The sequence below is a fragment of the Crotalus tigris genome, unplaced genomic scaffold (genome assembly GCF_016545835.1).
Source record: "Crotalus tigris isolate CLP2741 ecotype Arizona unplaced genomic scaffold, ASM1654583v1 scf7180000017973.899353, whole genome shotgun sequence".
Taxonomy (NCBI): domain Eukaryota; kingdom Metazoa; phylum Chordata; class Lepidosauria; order Squamata; family Viperidae; genus Crotalus; species Crotalus tigris.
The window spans coordinates 537,654-553,605 of record NW_024096753.1 but is presented as its reverse complement, the minus strand read 5'-3'; the positions used below and the strand labels follow the sequence as shown (position 1 = coordinate 553,605).

The following is a 15,952-nucleotide window of genomic DNA, read 5'->3' as shown; positions in this document are numbered from 1 at the left end:
AAAATCCTTATACTGTACGTTAAGGGTGGCCTCCCCCTTAACACACACTCTGGAGTTTTGAAAGTCTGTTAACACAATGTCAGAAGGCCTAAGCTTGGCCTGAAATCCACTGTCAGAACAAATCTTTCTGAATGTATGTATGGAAATGATTGAAAGTGCAGACCCAGTGTCCAGTTCCATGACCAATGGAACCCCTTGTAACTTCACTTTAAGTGACAGTTTTTTCTTAATGGGCTTGTGTGTGCCTGTCCTATAGATGCTTCTTCGCGAAGCACAGAAACCCACCCTGTTTTGGCTGGGGACCCTGGTACCTTTCAGGCGCAATTTTTCTCAGGGTTGTACCTTCTGACGGCCCAGACACACAGCTGCAATGTGGCCTTGCTTTCCGCATGCTCTACAGATAGCAGAGTGAAATCTGCAGTCGGTCCTCTTGTGACGACCTCCACATCCGAAGCATTTGGGGACAGCTGAAGAACTTTCCTTGCCTTCCTTCTGCTTCCCTTCTTTTGTTGGGTAGAGACGGTCTACTTCTTCATCAGGATCCTCTTCTGAGCTCCCTTGGACTCCTTCCTGGTGCATGGACACAGCTTCTGGAGTACTTCTGATCGGCCTCATGTTCTTGATTGTGCCACCTGCTGCCTCTTCTGCAGTAACCTCTCTCAAGGCATCTTGGAATGATAAGTCTTCTTTAGCGAAAAGTCTCTGCTGCAATTCTCTATGTCTCAGTCCACATACAAATCTGTCTCTCAGCCTTTCTTCTAAATCTTTAAACTCGCAGGGTTTAGCGGCTTTTCTCAATGCAGCAATGTACTCTTTAGCTGATTCGCCGGGCCGTTGGTCCCTCTGTTCAAAAGTGTGGCGCCAAGCGATGACAGACAACTTGGGCTGGAAGTGTTCCTTTAGCAATTTCTTTAAGTCTGTGTAGGTAACAGATTCTAGAGGTGCAGGTGCTGCTAGGTTTTCAGCAATCTCAAATGCATCTTGACCGCAAACGCACAGCAGGGTGGCGGCTTTTAAGCTATCTTCTCTCACTTGATTGACCTTAAGATAGTTTTCTACTCTGGCCACGTAAGACTCCCATCTTTCTAGATGCGTGACATCGAATTCGGAAAGTCTACCTACTTTTGCCATCTTTCAGTAGTACAGGAAGGGTCTATCAGCCAGCTTACCCCCAACGCTTGCTGAATTGGCAGGCAGCTGCTGAGTTTAACGCCGTTTCCTGCTGCTCAGGACTCCAGGGTAAGCTTACAACTTGTCTGCAATCGTGGTAAGGCATCCCACCTTCGTCGCCGGTGTTAAGTCCTCAGCAAATGGCAAATAACGCATGAAGCAGGTGGTAGTTCTCAGGAGCCTCTTTATTGGTATACAGCATGCTGGTTACAACGCCGACAACGCCCAAGTTCCTCTGCCCCTTTTAAAGGCGATCCCCGGGCCAAATGGCAACATTTGGCGCGCTTGCACTTCGCGCATGCGCACGAGTGCTGGCGACAGCCAGTCTGGTCCCAGGCAGCTTGCAACTGTCCGGGACCGTTGCAACATCCCGAGCCTGCCTTCACAGGCTCAGGACACAACAATATCTATGAAAGAAAGAAATAATGCATGAAACTCAAGATATTACAACCACTACTATCCCTTATTACTGACTCTGTCCCCTAAGGATATGGGAATTATAGTACACTGTAAGTAGAAATTTTGAGTCACATAAAAAAGAAAACCATGCTCAACCCTCTTTGAGTTCTGTGATTTTATGTATGATATAAAAATCATCTGGTCCTTAGCAGTTCTTAAAAGTAGAAAAATATAACTTCAGATGAACAACACACACCATGTCATCATTTATTTTGAAAAAAAAATCCAAAATGGAGAAGGAAGCCATATGTGAAAAAATAAGTAGACCCTTACTGCTTCCATAGGTGGCATGAAGAGGCTAAATAGCAGCCAGGTGCTGCTAATCAAATGCCCTTGATCAATCGATCATTAGCAAGAGTGACTATTTCTATAAAAACCAAAGTGTGTTACCTATGCGAAAAACTTCCAAAGGAAATAAGTGACAAGATGCTGGAGAATTATATTATTATTCATAAAAGTAATTTTTGGCTTAGGACATTGTTTTCAAAAAGAAATTGATTAGATCAAGTGTGGGGGGGGGAGAAAAACATCTAGTAGGAATTCTTACAATAGTTCATGCAGATATGTTCACATACTTCTGTGCAATTGAAGTATATTCACTCAGAAATTTATTTAAGTGATATAAAAGAGATTTATCTTTAAAATTACACTGTATTAAGCCTTTTAAAACAATAATACTGTTTATCACAGGAAAATTGTGTTTTCTTGTGTATGAACAGTATTTTTAAAAATAGAAGCAAGAAACAAAATTGTACATGGAAGTTCATTGTGGAAATGCCAAAATGAGTTACGCTGTGGTGTCTCTTTTATTTACTTGGTTAGTAAAGCTTTTTTAAATATTTTTAATTTACTATTCCTCCAGGAGTTCAAGCCAGGCCATATTGTTGGCCCTCCCTTGCTTTGTCTCATAATAACTTATTACGGCTGGAGTTCAGTATGACTCCTGAATCCTAGAGCAATTATCCTTTTTATAGTTATTTTTGTTGATACAGGAGGAGAAAATGATTGCAGATTTTCTGTTACCAAGAAGCCCTGCTATAGAAAATTACTTTTTAAATGTCTTATATGACTATATCCTGGGACAAAAGTTGAAGAAATGAAAAATATCCAAATTGTAATAATCAATCTTAGTTATTCTATACATTATTCTATAAAAATGCAGATACATTCCAATGCACTTTTATTCTAAAATTTGTTCTATTGAGGTTTTGAGCTTTAGTGGCTGGAGAGATAGACTCTTTACCTGTCAGCCTTCCCAGGTAAACCAAACAAGGAGATATGACTAGATTAACTAATTCTACTTTTATTGTAAGGCTACATTAACAGAATCTTGCAATACAGCTGAAGGTACAAACTTGCCACTTTTAACTATCTCAGCAATTGGGGTAGGTTGTTTCTAAATTTCTTTCTCTGACCACTGGTGGCTCCTGCTTCTCTTGTCTGGTTTTTTTTCCTAGGCAGCATCTCTTCCCCCTTTTCCCTCCACATCATCAATGAGTAGGATAATAATTCACTTCTTCCTTTCCTATATTCTACCAAGCTGCCTTTGTCATCATACCAATTATCTTTTTTTTTTTTCATTTTAGGAGATTGTCAACTTTAACTGTCGTAAACTTGTTGCCACCATGCCTCTGTTCGCCAATGCTGACCCAAATTTTGTAACAGCCATGCTGAGCAAGTTGCGGTTTGAAGTGTTTCAACCTGGAGATTACATTATCCGAGAAGGGGCTGTGGGGAAAAAGATGTATTTCATTCAACATGGGGTTGCTGGTGTTATCACTAAATCCAGTAAAGAGATGAAGTTGACTGATGGCTCCTATTTTGGAGGTGAGCACAATGGAAGTTTTGGGTTGGTAAAAATGCAGAGACTGAATGTAGGTTTTTTGAACATGAATTGGTTTACAAAAACTATAAAGACACTAACATATGTCTATTTGGCATTTCTTCTTTTTCTTTCACCATAAAGCACGATGATAGCAACATAACAATAATTCAAAACTATCATAAACAGCTTTTTCTGGGAGTTTTTGATATACTCTTTCGATGACCATGCATATGCCATTATCTGCCGCCCAGCTCCCATTCATATACTGTGTTGTTTTGGCTCCTAATTAGTCCCTATCCTAGCACCAAATAAACTAAGCATGTATATTCTTTTGATTTCCCATTGGTTGAAAGCTCATTAAAAAGCATATGGATAGACACAGACTTGCATGTGTATACAATAAAAATTTTAAACTGACATGAAGTTATTTCTGTGGTATTCAGCCTATAATAGCTATATATTTCTTCATGATTTTCAACATTATCTCATGTACTGCAGAGGAATCTGTACTCCCATGTCCATATTTCCTTATATCCAACTGCCTAATTTAATCCTGGATATGATACAAGAGTGAGCACATTTCTCCTCCAACTAAAGAGTAATTTATCAGCATCTCACAGAAATAATTTTAATCTATCAAAATGTATGATGCAATATTTTTGCTTCTCAATGAGTTCAAGTGAGTCATATCACTAACAATTGCTTCAGTCAGTGAAACAAGAAACTGCAATTCCATTTCTCCTATATATGCTCAATATCTCTGAGAAGTTATAGGACCTTCAGGATTAGAGTAGATTAGAGTAATGGGGACTTGTACAAGAAAAATGGTGATAATAACACCATGGAAGCACATTTGATTCCTCTCATGCTTATACTTTATCAAAACCATTTACTTCCTGCTAATTTAAATCCCTGATATTTCTATTTGAGAGTATACTCTTGTGTTTATTAACTAAAAGATGTGTAATTTTAAACACATTAATTTGGGACTCTATTGAATAGCAATTTTTATCAGCAAGCAAGCAATAGATTCTATTTTTACAACCACAGAGTGCCTCGGATACAGCCTGCAATTCTTCTATGACATTTCCTGCCGTTTCATTTATAGGTACACGACATGTAATCACATGTATCTTTTACCTGGCCATTTTTTACAGCAGAAAACATCCTCGAAGGGGAGAAAGTTTAAAGAGCAAATAGGACTGTTTTTACCTCAGTTCATTCTCTCTCACATATACAGAGAGACATCTATGTGTTTCTCCCACCCAGAAAAGAATAGCTGAAGGTGGTATGTATAAATCATGCTTAATCTGAGTAGTCAAATTGGTTTGAAAAATGGATCCAGTTTGTTTCAAACATTTTAATCCACTCAGAAGATTGATTTGACTCAGTCCAGACTTCTAGATCAATTTATTCTAAAACTCTCAGTTAGACCTGATTCAATTTGGAGTACTTTAGGCTATAAAATATAGCTAAACTAACATAATAACATATGAATCAGTCTGATTTCATATAAGTTACCCACTTGCCAGAGAGATTCTGGATGGATAACAAGATATTAGAAGTAATGATCAATAACATTCATCACAAACATAATTCATTTGATAAGGTGCTTAATTAAAAAAAATTAAATACAAAGCAGTAAAATACCTGTTATTTTCTTAACCTTTCACAATGATTTCTCTAACATTTTAAAATGATAAATGTTACCCATGGAAATTTAGATGGTTGAGCAGTTTCTACTCTATGTTGGAAGAAGGAAACTCACAGACTCTTAATCTCTTCCCTTCTATCAACACTGCCTGGAACCAGCTATAGAACCATCAGAATACTATACTCTCCATTCCCAATTTCTGCAATCAGGCAAAAAGAATAGCATGATTGTTGATATAGAAAAACCTCAAGAAATCAAGAAGAACAAGGATACTCAATACTCCAATCCCAGGTCCCCTAGAAGTCATCAGTTGCAATCAATATAATCTCCATTCAAAAATGGAACCTGAAATCTGACTGAAAACCATCCAGTTAAGGTGCTTCCTCTAGAACTCTCTGAAATTACAACCTAGCTTTATTAACTTTCTACAAAAATGGAATGTTGGAGTGTAGACAACTTTTGTCCAGATCTGTAGTAAAAGCTTGTGATCTGTGTCCAATAGTCAAGTTCTTCAGTATTTTTTATAGGCTTACTTGCTTGTAATTTAGAATATTCCTGTAGAATTTGTACTGATTATTTGAATTTATTTTAGAAACATCACAAAGGGAAATCAAATCCAGCTAGCCACCTTACTTAAAAAAAACCTGGGATTAGTGCATTAGCAGTGCACTAAAAATTGCTTTACATTCTAAGGTCCCCATATACTTTTCAGATGAGATTTGAAATAACAGGGTTAGCTTCTAAAAAATCCTAAATTTATTACAATTTAATGGACTACATTTTTAAGTTGAATATACTTTTGATATGATTATTCCCCATTTAATTCGATCAATGAAAAGTTAAAAGTAAAAGTTTAATTGGATGTGAAAGGGATACTCCTAGAATGTTGCTACTTGCTCATAAAATTATTTCAACATCCATTTCCCATTCAAAGTGAAGAATGGAAATTTTATTACTTTGGAGGCTTGATGCCAATCATCAGCAGATCAGGGAAATACAGATCTGCCAAGGCTCAGAAGATTTGGCAGATCATTCCCTTGAAATGACTTCATGTTTCTTCACTGAACATTTATTTTCTGTTTTTAATCAAATATTGATGTGACATTGCATGATAACTAATTACATCGTGAGGTGTAGTTTTATGTGGACAATTATCTGGCAACAATTGGATCATTGTTGCATTGCCAACTAGGCATTATGTTGCTCCAAGAGTGAACATTTTTTTTTATTTCAGCTTGGAAAAGCAACAGCAATTGGAAATGAAGGAGGAATTCTCATAACTGGTTCAGATTACTGGTTCAAATTTGTGTAGCAAATTCAATTAAATGTGCTTTACATAGAGTGGAACCAATCTCAAAACAGTTTTTCAGGGATATAATGTGCAATTATTTAACAGTAAGATTTCTGGAGTCAAGGACAAATTGAAAGAGTGATGCAACTCATATTATTACCTTATATTGAGGAAACAGGCCCCCTAAACATTAGAACAGACATCTGGACCACCCCCACTCACAAATATGCTACAACTTGTGATTTTTATCTGTCAAAAGGGGGACATTATTACGTCCATGGGGAATAATCATATCAAAGATGTATTCAACTTAAAATGCAGTCAATTAAACTGTAACAAATTTAGGATTTGTTTAGAATCTGACCCTGATATTTCAAATCTTATATGAAAAGGATATGGGTCCTTAGAATGTAAAGCAAATTTTAATGCAATGGCCCCTTACATTGTCCTTACACTCTAATTAAACTTTTAGCTCATTTCTCCTTATCTCAATTGACTGAGTCTGGTCTAGTTCCAGACTAGACAGCCTCTTAGGGACACATTGAAATTCTGAGAGCAGGTTGGGGACATTCTTACAAAATGGTTGCTGGGAGAGTTTTGGTTAATTGCAAAATAATTGCCATGGTGAGCATGGCCAGTCAAACTATATTCATTTACCAAAATAAACTATATTCACCCAAAAAGGTTATTTACCATTCAGATAGGATTTTTGCAAGCCTGGTATATTCATTTATGTAAACTGAACACTCAAACCTAGTTCTTTACATTGCAACATGGTAGGTTCTTGTTTATTTTTTAATACAAATATATATTTTAAGAACTTAGAACAAGCACTGAGCCTGGTAGATACTAAAGAATATTAATGGGAGCCACAGTGTCTCTTTCTGGCCTCAGCTGTATGAATGTATTTTGTGGCAGCACGGATTATGAAATCTCCTTTCATTGAATAGAGATGATTTTAAATGAAGGAATCTAATTTTTCTTCTGATCTATGATGGTTTCATCATTTCACTTAAATTATCTGTATGTCTTTGGGATCAGGAAAGCACACAAGCATCTTGGTCTTTAGGAGACAGGTGTAAAATAAAATATGGTGTCTTTTCTCTCTTCATAATCTGATTTAGAAAAGAATTGCAGTTCACCATCAAGTTGTATTAATTGAGAGTTAAAAATAAAGTTACATATCAGCCATCTCTATTCAAAAAAAGTATTTCAGATGAATAATCTGAAATCAAGGTCTTTAACAAGGTCATTATCTGAAAAATCTTCTAATAGATAGAGTATATAGTACTGGATTACAGATTACAGAGACCAATATATTCCAAATCAAGTCGCAATCTCTGGCCCCAAATCCAAAATGGTCTGTTCTGTTAAATTTTGCTTTCAGTCCATAGTTTCTCTTAAAAAAATTGTGAATGAGAAATCAACATAGGGAGAAGTCTGCTACACAATCTGGTCTTGACCAGATCACGTGCTGCTGATGGACCAGGGCCACTTTTTAAACTTATTTTAACTGAAAGAAGATTTACCCAAAATTTTGCTAGAGCTAGTGTTCAGCAGTCTTACCTAAAGAGCTTTTAGATTAAGTAAAGATGCTTCTCAAGCAGTGGAATTTGTACTGTTGATTGTTGAATAGGTAAGTAAGTAAATTAGAATTTTGCATGGTGGGAAATTGGTCATATGAAATCATGCAATTCTGTGACGTTTTCTAAAATTTGAATCCCATTAAATCTTTCTGGGATTTTTCTGTTGAATAATTTACGTGGATAGAGCCTGCATTTTTCCTGGGTTCTCATTTTATAAAATTTTCATTTGTGAATTATAGAAGACTGCAGATATGTATGTCTTCTTATTGAATCTTCGCATACATGAATAGTTTAATGACTGCATGTGATTATTTGCTTTCCGAATGCCTCATCTCATAATTGCCATCTATTTTAAGAAAAGCACTAATCAAGCTTGTTCCATTTAACTTTAACTCCTAAGTCTATTTTGTGAAGTTTGGCTTACAGTGTTTTAGTATTTCTGGAGTGACTTTAGCTTGGTTGCTCTCATTACAACAATAATTAGCCTTCCTTTAAAAAATCATAAAGGGAATAATTTTTCAAAAAGACCAAGTAATTACAGAAATCTCTAGATATGAATACTATTGATGCATAATTATAAACAGAACATAACTCTATGTTTTTGTCTTTTACTTGAGCCTCAAGGGAAAAAAAGAAGTTAGATACTAAAACCATGGCAATGTTTATCTTCTTGTTATTGGTTTTTATGTCTGGTTATTGAAGATACTAAAAATGGACTTCTGTAAAGGCTGATCCTTTTAAAGGGATCAGAGAGCAGAATTTTGCTACAAGAATTTTTTAAAAAAACTTGAGACACCCTAGCCTTTATAGTAAGGAAGTGATGTAATTTCTGAATTTTGGTAATCCAGTTTCCATAAGATCTCAGTAATCTTCCCAGTTACTATCAACATGCTTTATTATCTTCCTTTTTCATATCTCAAATTAAGGTTTGATGAAAAAACTGTTGGGTATTAGCTAAGCACATTTTTAAAAGTGTATGAATGTTTTTCTCTCAAAAAGTGAACAATTCTTTTGCTGATATGGCACAAGAATATCTCTGAGCTCTTTTTCTGGTATGCATAATCTGGAACCTTAAAAAAAGTTGAAGAGGTTTGCACATTTCCTTCTATCACCTTCGGTTTTAATGAAATGAAATTTTGAGTGAGCAAAATGGAGCTGCTTTCTAACCATGACTAAAGTGAAACTAAAAATAATAAAAAATGTTTTGCCTGCTTCATATTTCTTTGCTAGCTATTAATTATTACATTATTTGGACTAGAAAAGAAAACACTGTCGAAAATTAAATAATACAAACATGCATGGATACAGAAACTTCCAAAGTAACTTGGCATTTGGATGATATTAAACCAGTTCTTATCATTCACATGGAAAAACCCTGATCCTTGTGTGTAATGAGATGCAAATTCCCAATATGTGTAGGTTAAACTCATCAGGAACTGCAGCAAATTAAACTCCTTATTGTAGTATAGTCAGTGCTTTTTTTGTAAAAGAAAAAAAAAGGTGCCGGAACTCACACATGTCATACAACCCGCCTTGCCTACCCTATAAGGTTCCATCCAAAAAAGGTGCCGGAACTCTGTTCTGGGCATTCTATGACAAAAAAAACCCTGGGTATAGTAAAAACCTAATGTGCTTCTATATGGTAGGTAGAAATGTAAATATAGCTATTTTAAAAATTCCACAGGAAAAGAAGCAGAATTTAGAAATAAGACAACATGACTTAGATTTTATATATGGAAGAAATGGAAAAATCTTCACATGCCTTTAAATATTAAAGAGTGTATTTAATGCCTTTAAATATTTAGTGTATTTAATATTTCAGAAAAATCTTGAGAATCATATGGTATAGTTGTTGGGGTGTTACACAGAATTAGAAAGTAAGCTTTAAGTCTGTCTTTAGTCGTGCATATTCATTGCTTGAGCTTGGGCCAGTCTATGTCTCTTGTCCCAACCTATTCCACAGGTTATTCCTGTTGTTTTTGTTTTGTAAAGATACAATTGAGAATTTTTGGAGGGGTAGATGATCTTAGGGAAGGTAGAAAATTATAGCAGCTGAACATTCAAGGGCATCAGAATATGTCAAGCAAACTTGGAAAATCTCCATTTGGATCTTAAAAGTTGTTTGTTTTTTAAAAATGTATGTATGGGGGAAATTAGAAACTTCTGTGATTGTATGGAGATACTTCATACAGATGTTAAATTCCATGGAAATGTTTTGCTTTAATAAATTATAAGCATTCAGTTTAAATATTCAATATATTAAGACTTGACATTGATCACAGCAATTTAGAAACTTTTTTACACATTAAAATTGCAATTTCTGGTCACCACGTTGTAGTCCCAACACTCCCAGGAAACCTAGAGTGACACTGAATAGACTGGAAAGAATTTTTTTTAACTGGATTTGAATTTGCTCTGACATATTTCCTCTGCATTCCTTCTTGTATGTTCTTTTTAACTCTTGCAGAGATCTGCCTTTTGACTAAGGGCCGTCGCACTGCTAGCGTGAGAGCAGACACATATTGCCGCCTATATTCTCTCTCTGTGGACAACTTCAATGAAGTTTTGGAAGAATATCCAATGATGAGACGAGCATTTGAAACAGTGGCCATTGACAGATTAGACAGGATAGGTGGGTATTCAATTTTTTATCAAGCTCTTTTTTCTCTTTAAGGTCAAGAAATTTAATAGGCTATAGTTTTCCATTTTGATTTGTTTGAATGATTGGGTATAAATAACTATATCTGAGATCATCATGATCATCATTATCATTATCATCATCACCATGACCATCATTATCATCATTTATTTTATTTTATTTTTAAAATTTATAAGCCGCCCCACTCCCGAAGGACTCTGGTCATGATGTTGTTGTTGTTTGGACATCATGTGTGTATGTAGATCAATGTATGAATGGAGAGAGAAAGATAAGGATAACCCATTAGTGAAGTTCAACTTCTGGTGACTATATGGGGACATTCATGCCATTTTCTTGACCATAGTAGAGAAGAGATTTTCCATTGTCTTCCTGATACTGATTTGTCAGTCTAAGTTATGGTTCTAGAATTCTTAGTGGTCTTTTATCCAAGTACTAATCAGGGTCAGTCCAGATAAAGAGGAAGTATATATACAAATTCCTGCTTCTATCTCTAATAAAGTTAGACTTCATTATTTCCATACAAAATGGAATCCCAACAAAGCAGGCAGGATCCAGTACACAGTTTCAGGCAAGTCTCCATTTCATGATCCCTTATCAAATCAATTGATCAAGTTTATTTGAATGTATCCTTTCTAAATACTTCTAGCTCTGTGATATTACAGAACAGTAGTCTATATTCAGATTATTTCAAGGTTAGGGATTGCCACTAATTCATATAAGTATATGAAATTATGTTCAATTGTTATAATTGTGGCTTTGCAGAAAATATTAGTTACAAGAAACAATTACTGAAGTGGGACATTTATTTTTGGGCATTGGATTAAATATGTAACACAGTCCTGTATGTAACACTTAATACTAGTGAAATTATAGTCAGGTGTTACATAATATATTCTATTTTCATATTATTCACATACGTTTGGAAAGATTACTCCTCTCAATCTGTTGGTCATTCATTACCAGTGTTGAATGCTTTCAAGTAACATGTTAAATGGTCACATGCATTTATAATTTACTTAACATGTTTAGCATTTGAGAACTTAGGATAGCTTGACAAAGAATTAGAAAAAATATCTATAAGATTTAAAATCTAGTTACTCCATTTGCTCGCCTTTTTACAGCTTTGGTAACATGTCATTATTGGTTTGTGAATATATCTGGATATTAACTAACAAACAAGCAAGCACACATACACAATTACAAATGCAAAATCTCCAAGTATTTCTTCACATTGGTCTTGGTCAATTATTCCAGAGTCTTCTTAAAGTTCATTGGGTGCAACCAAATTATCACAGAGGGTATTTGCAATATATTTCTGCATATTGCACACGAACATTGTCCATATTCAAAAATGTGTATGTAGCTTTTGTGACTGAGAGCAAGATCACTCAGTGATACAATAACAATATTCTTATCGGTATGATGCTTTCCCCACAGCTATGAATTCTGCCCCTTAAAACATCCATTGGAGTTGGGTGGCTAATACATTTAAGTAAATTAAAAAAAAACAAATTAAATTAATTGAAGCTAAAGAGAAGAGAAAGGGATTGACAAATTTTGCTTCTAGTCTTGATAGCCAAATAGAAACTCTTTGTCACTGAACACTGTTGGATCCATAAGTAGAAAAGTATTCATGAACAGATGTTATACTTTATTGAGTTACATTGATAGCCAGTGTGGGAAACAGTATCCTGGATGGGCCTTTTTCAAGCCAGGAGGGCTCTTCAGTATGGGATCTTGAAGAATTTCTTCTTGAAAATGAAGGTTATTAAGCTTATATGGAGAATAGAGCTAGAAATGAATTGTTGCTTTTCTTTTGTTCTTATAATTATTACACATTATCATTACCATGATGCAAAGATGAATTTTAGACATAGAGAAGCAGAAATGTATTCCTGTGTTGAGTAGCTGCTAACTTGCATGGTCTGTTATGTCAATTTCATTCCCTGAAGGAAAGAAGAATTCACTTCTACTCCAGAAATTCCAAAAAGATCTCAATACTGGTGTTTTCAACAATCAGGAGAGTGAAATTTTGAAACAGATAGTGAAGTATGACCGAGAGATGGTACAGACTGTTGGGCCAACAAATTTTTCACAAACACCTGCTTTGAATTCAAGCCCTTCAACTACCACTTCATCAATGCAAATGAGGACACAGACAACACCTGTCTATGCTATGACCAACCTCTCCCATGGGAGCTTGAATTCATCAACACCGAGCACACAGACACCTCAACAGGGTGTAGTTTTCTCACCATGCTCCTACCCTTCTGCGATCTGTAGTCCATCAGTACAGAGTCCTTTAGCTGGCCGAACTTTTCAGTATGCAACGCCTACTACTTCACAGTTGTCACTGCTACAGCAGCAGCAGCTGCTGCAACAACCACAGCAGCTGCAACAACCACAGCAGCTGCAGCAAATGCCCAGTGGGTCACAGGAGAGTGATATCCATAAGAGTACACAAACTCTTCACAATGCTAGCCTGACAAGAGAAGTACGGCCCCTGTCAGCCTCACAGCCTTCTTTGCCCCATGAGGTTTCTACTATAATTACCAGACCACATCCAACAGTGGGAGAATCTTTAGCTTCCATTCCACAGCCAGTGTCTGCTCTTCAAAGCACAGGAATCCAGGGTGGGAGCAAAGGCACAGTCCCCCAGAGAGTGTCCCTCTTCCGACAGATGTCTTCAGGAGCAATTCCACCAACACGAGGACCAATGCCATCCACAGCTGGGCTACAAAGAGATACTTCCACAGTCTTAAACACTGAACTAGAGGGAGATAAACCACGGTTTGCTTCAAACTTGTGATTCATGTAGACTGAATAAAGAAAAAGCATTGAAACAGACTGAAATTATTCGAGGACACCTGTTAGAACTTAATTTTGCATAGTTTCCAGCTGTCTACAATAAAAAAAGAAAATTGTAGACAAACTTAACCCACAAAATTGAATGTACATTGTAAAGGCAGACAGAAGGAAAAGATAGAGAGAAATCCAAATGGTGTCTCTTGTCTTTGTTTCTTATAAACAATTCAGAGTCTAAAAACAGTTGTAATATTTATTTTTAACTTAGTTAAAAATATAAAGTTTCCTGATTTGAATCTATATTTTTTAAGAAATGACAGTATTATGAATTCCAGGAGCTAAGCCAGAAAATAAGAACAGCTTGCATAGAATACATGCTAGCTTGGAATAGCGCCTCTAAAACAGTGCTTTTTAACCTTTCTTAGTCAACTATAATTGAAACATAATTCCTATTTTAGAGGTCCAGGTTATTTTTTTTGGTGCTTTTATGTTAAGGCTTAGATTGGAGGGTCAATGAAATTTTTACTATCTACAAAAACTAGTAAGAACAGTAAATAGTGAAGACTCACTCATCTTGTTGTAAATAACTTTTTAGACCCAAGTAATAATAACAAAAAAAAAGCTCCTGTGTGATGTATCATTGCAAAGTATTTATTTAGAAATTTAGTTTCAGCTACTCATGCCAAAATGTAAACATTTAAAAATTTTTACAAGATATAAAATACAATATAATTGTAATGCAATAGCTTGCATTCTAAAATGCTACTTTTACATGCAGTGTTTTTATGCAGATTTGTATGTTTGATCCTGCTATATGTATTTCAGCAACGCTATTATCTTTTTCTTCTTTGTCCTGGACACTGTAAGAAATATTCCATGCATGCTCAGACATAATAGATGGGGAAAGCGGGGGATAGAACACTAACCAAAAGATGAACCAGAAATATCTTGTGTCCTCAATGCAACTAAAAGATTCAGTCAGCAATATTAGAAGAAGTGGAGAAAAGGAATATTGATAAATGTGAATGTATGGTTTTCACAATTCATTTCCTATTATGCTGATTTTGAATCTAGAGTTAAAGTTTAGAAGTATTTTATTTCAATTGATTGAATTAATTGTTTTAACAATGCTTCAATTAGTCTTTCATATGTGTTCTGTGTCCTCACTGTAATTCTATAGTTGATTGTAGCAATCTTTTTTTTAAAAGAAGTATATTATAGCATCCTGTTTGTTAGGAAAACACACATTCCAGTGTATAATGTGATAATTTGGACAACAACATACTCTATTACACCATATAGCATTGAACACAGAAATTAATATTTTTATTTCTTTTTGACTTCTAATGTCTACACAAAACAAAGGGAGATTGTAATCAAATGTGGGGGTTTTGTAAAACTTTTCTTTCAGTTGCTTTGTCATGTCATCTTATGACTTCAAATACCTCCAAAAGGAGTATTTTTCAAATGCTCAATGTACTGATTTAGGGCCATTCATTCATGGCCTATCATGTTGCCAGTGCTCTTAGGGGTATGTTGTCATCATGGAACATATCTATATGACATTTTCCCTTAATCATTGGATTGAAATTGTAAATTGGATTGGGTTTTTTTTTCTTTTGACACTCCTGTGTCAGAGTTTACTCTTGTCCATAATCATACGTTGAGAGAGACATGAAATTCAATTGAGGCTATCTTGTAGGCATTAATGGAAGCAGCTATTAAAGCAGGAGAATGGTCATGTAGCTATTGGTAATATATAAACCATGGGTTATCCCAAACCTTTTCCAACAATGTACTGATTTTCTCCAATCCACAATGTAACATTACTTTAATATGTAATGTATGTAGCAGAGTTCAATAGAGTACCTTATGAGCCTACGTCTCATGATAGTTTTTTTTTTAAGGCACTCGTTCCCTATTTTGGATTCTGCCCTGCAGCTGAAAACCAGATTGGACTGCTGCCTGTAAACATATTTTTCTTCCAATGCTATTTTAAGTGCCTACATGAATTAGGCATAATTATTAGTGAAAAGTACATATTATTTTATTGAATTCCACTTCCCAATTCAAAATCAAGTTAATGTGGTCATTTATTCCATGAATATGATGCTTCTGACAGTTAAAATAGAGTGGTCATGAATCCCATGTAAGGGATATAATATTTAAAGTATTCTAGGTAAACATCAAGTCCATTTATTTTTAATACACTAAATCCCTGACTATATATTAATACTGATAATAAATTTTATCCAAACAATTATGATCTTATTCTGGTCTTTAAAACTGTTCAAGGTTTACATTTGATAGGAGTATAATGGAGTTGGTAGTTAACTATTTTTATACATATGTTTATTTTATTTTATGTACTATACAAAAACTTAACATACATGATCTTTCTGTAATACCATTAAAAACTTTTTAATGACTTTATAATAGAATGGGCAAAATCTAAGATTTGTAAGTTAATTAAAATGGTACAGAGTATAAAACTGAAATTATG

General features: G+C 35.2%; 1 protein-coding gene across 1 annotated transcript in view; it reads left to right on the top strand.

The window, feature by feature from the left end:
- Positions 1-14,767, top strand: part of HCN1 (hyperpolarization activated cyclic nucleotide gated potassium channel 1) — a 155,052-nt gene extending 140,285 nt beyond the window's left edge. Inside the window, exons 6-8 of the mRNA XM_039345685.1 lie at positions 3,216-3,456; positions 10,453-10,617; positions 12,597-14,767. Coding sequence (XP_039201619.1) covers positions 3,216-3,456; positions 10,453-10,617; positions 12,597-13,453 — 1,263 coding nt within the window. The 3' untranslated portion in view covers positions 13,454-14,767. The remainder of the gene's footprint in view (positions 1-3,215; positions 3,457-10,452; positions 10,618-12,596) is intronic.
- The last annotated feature ends 1,185 nt before the right edge of the window (positions 14,768-15,952 follow it).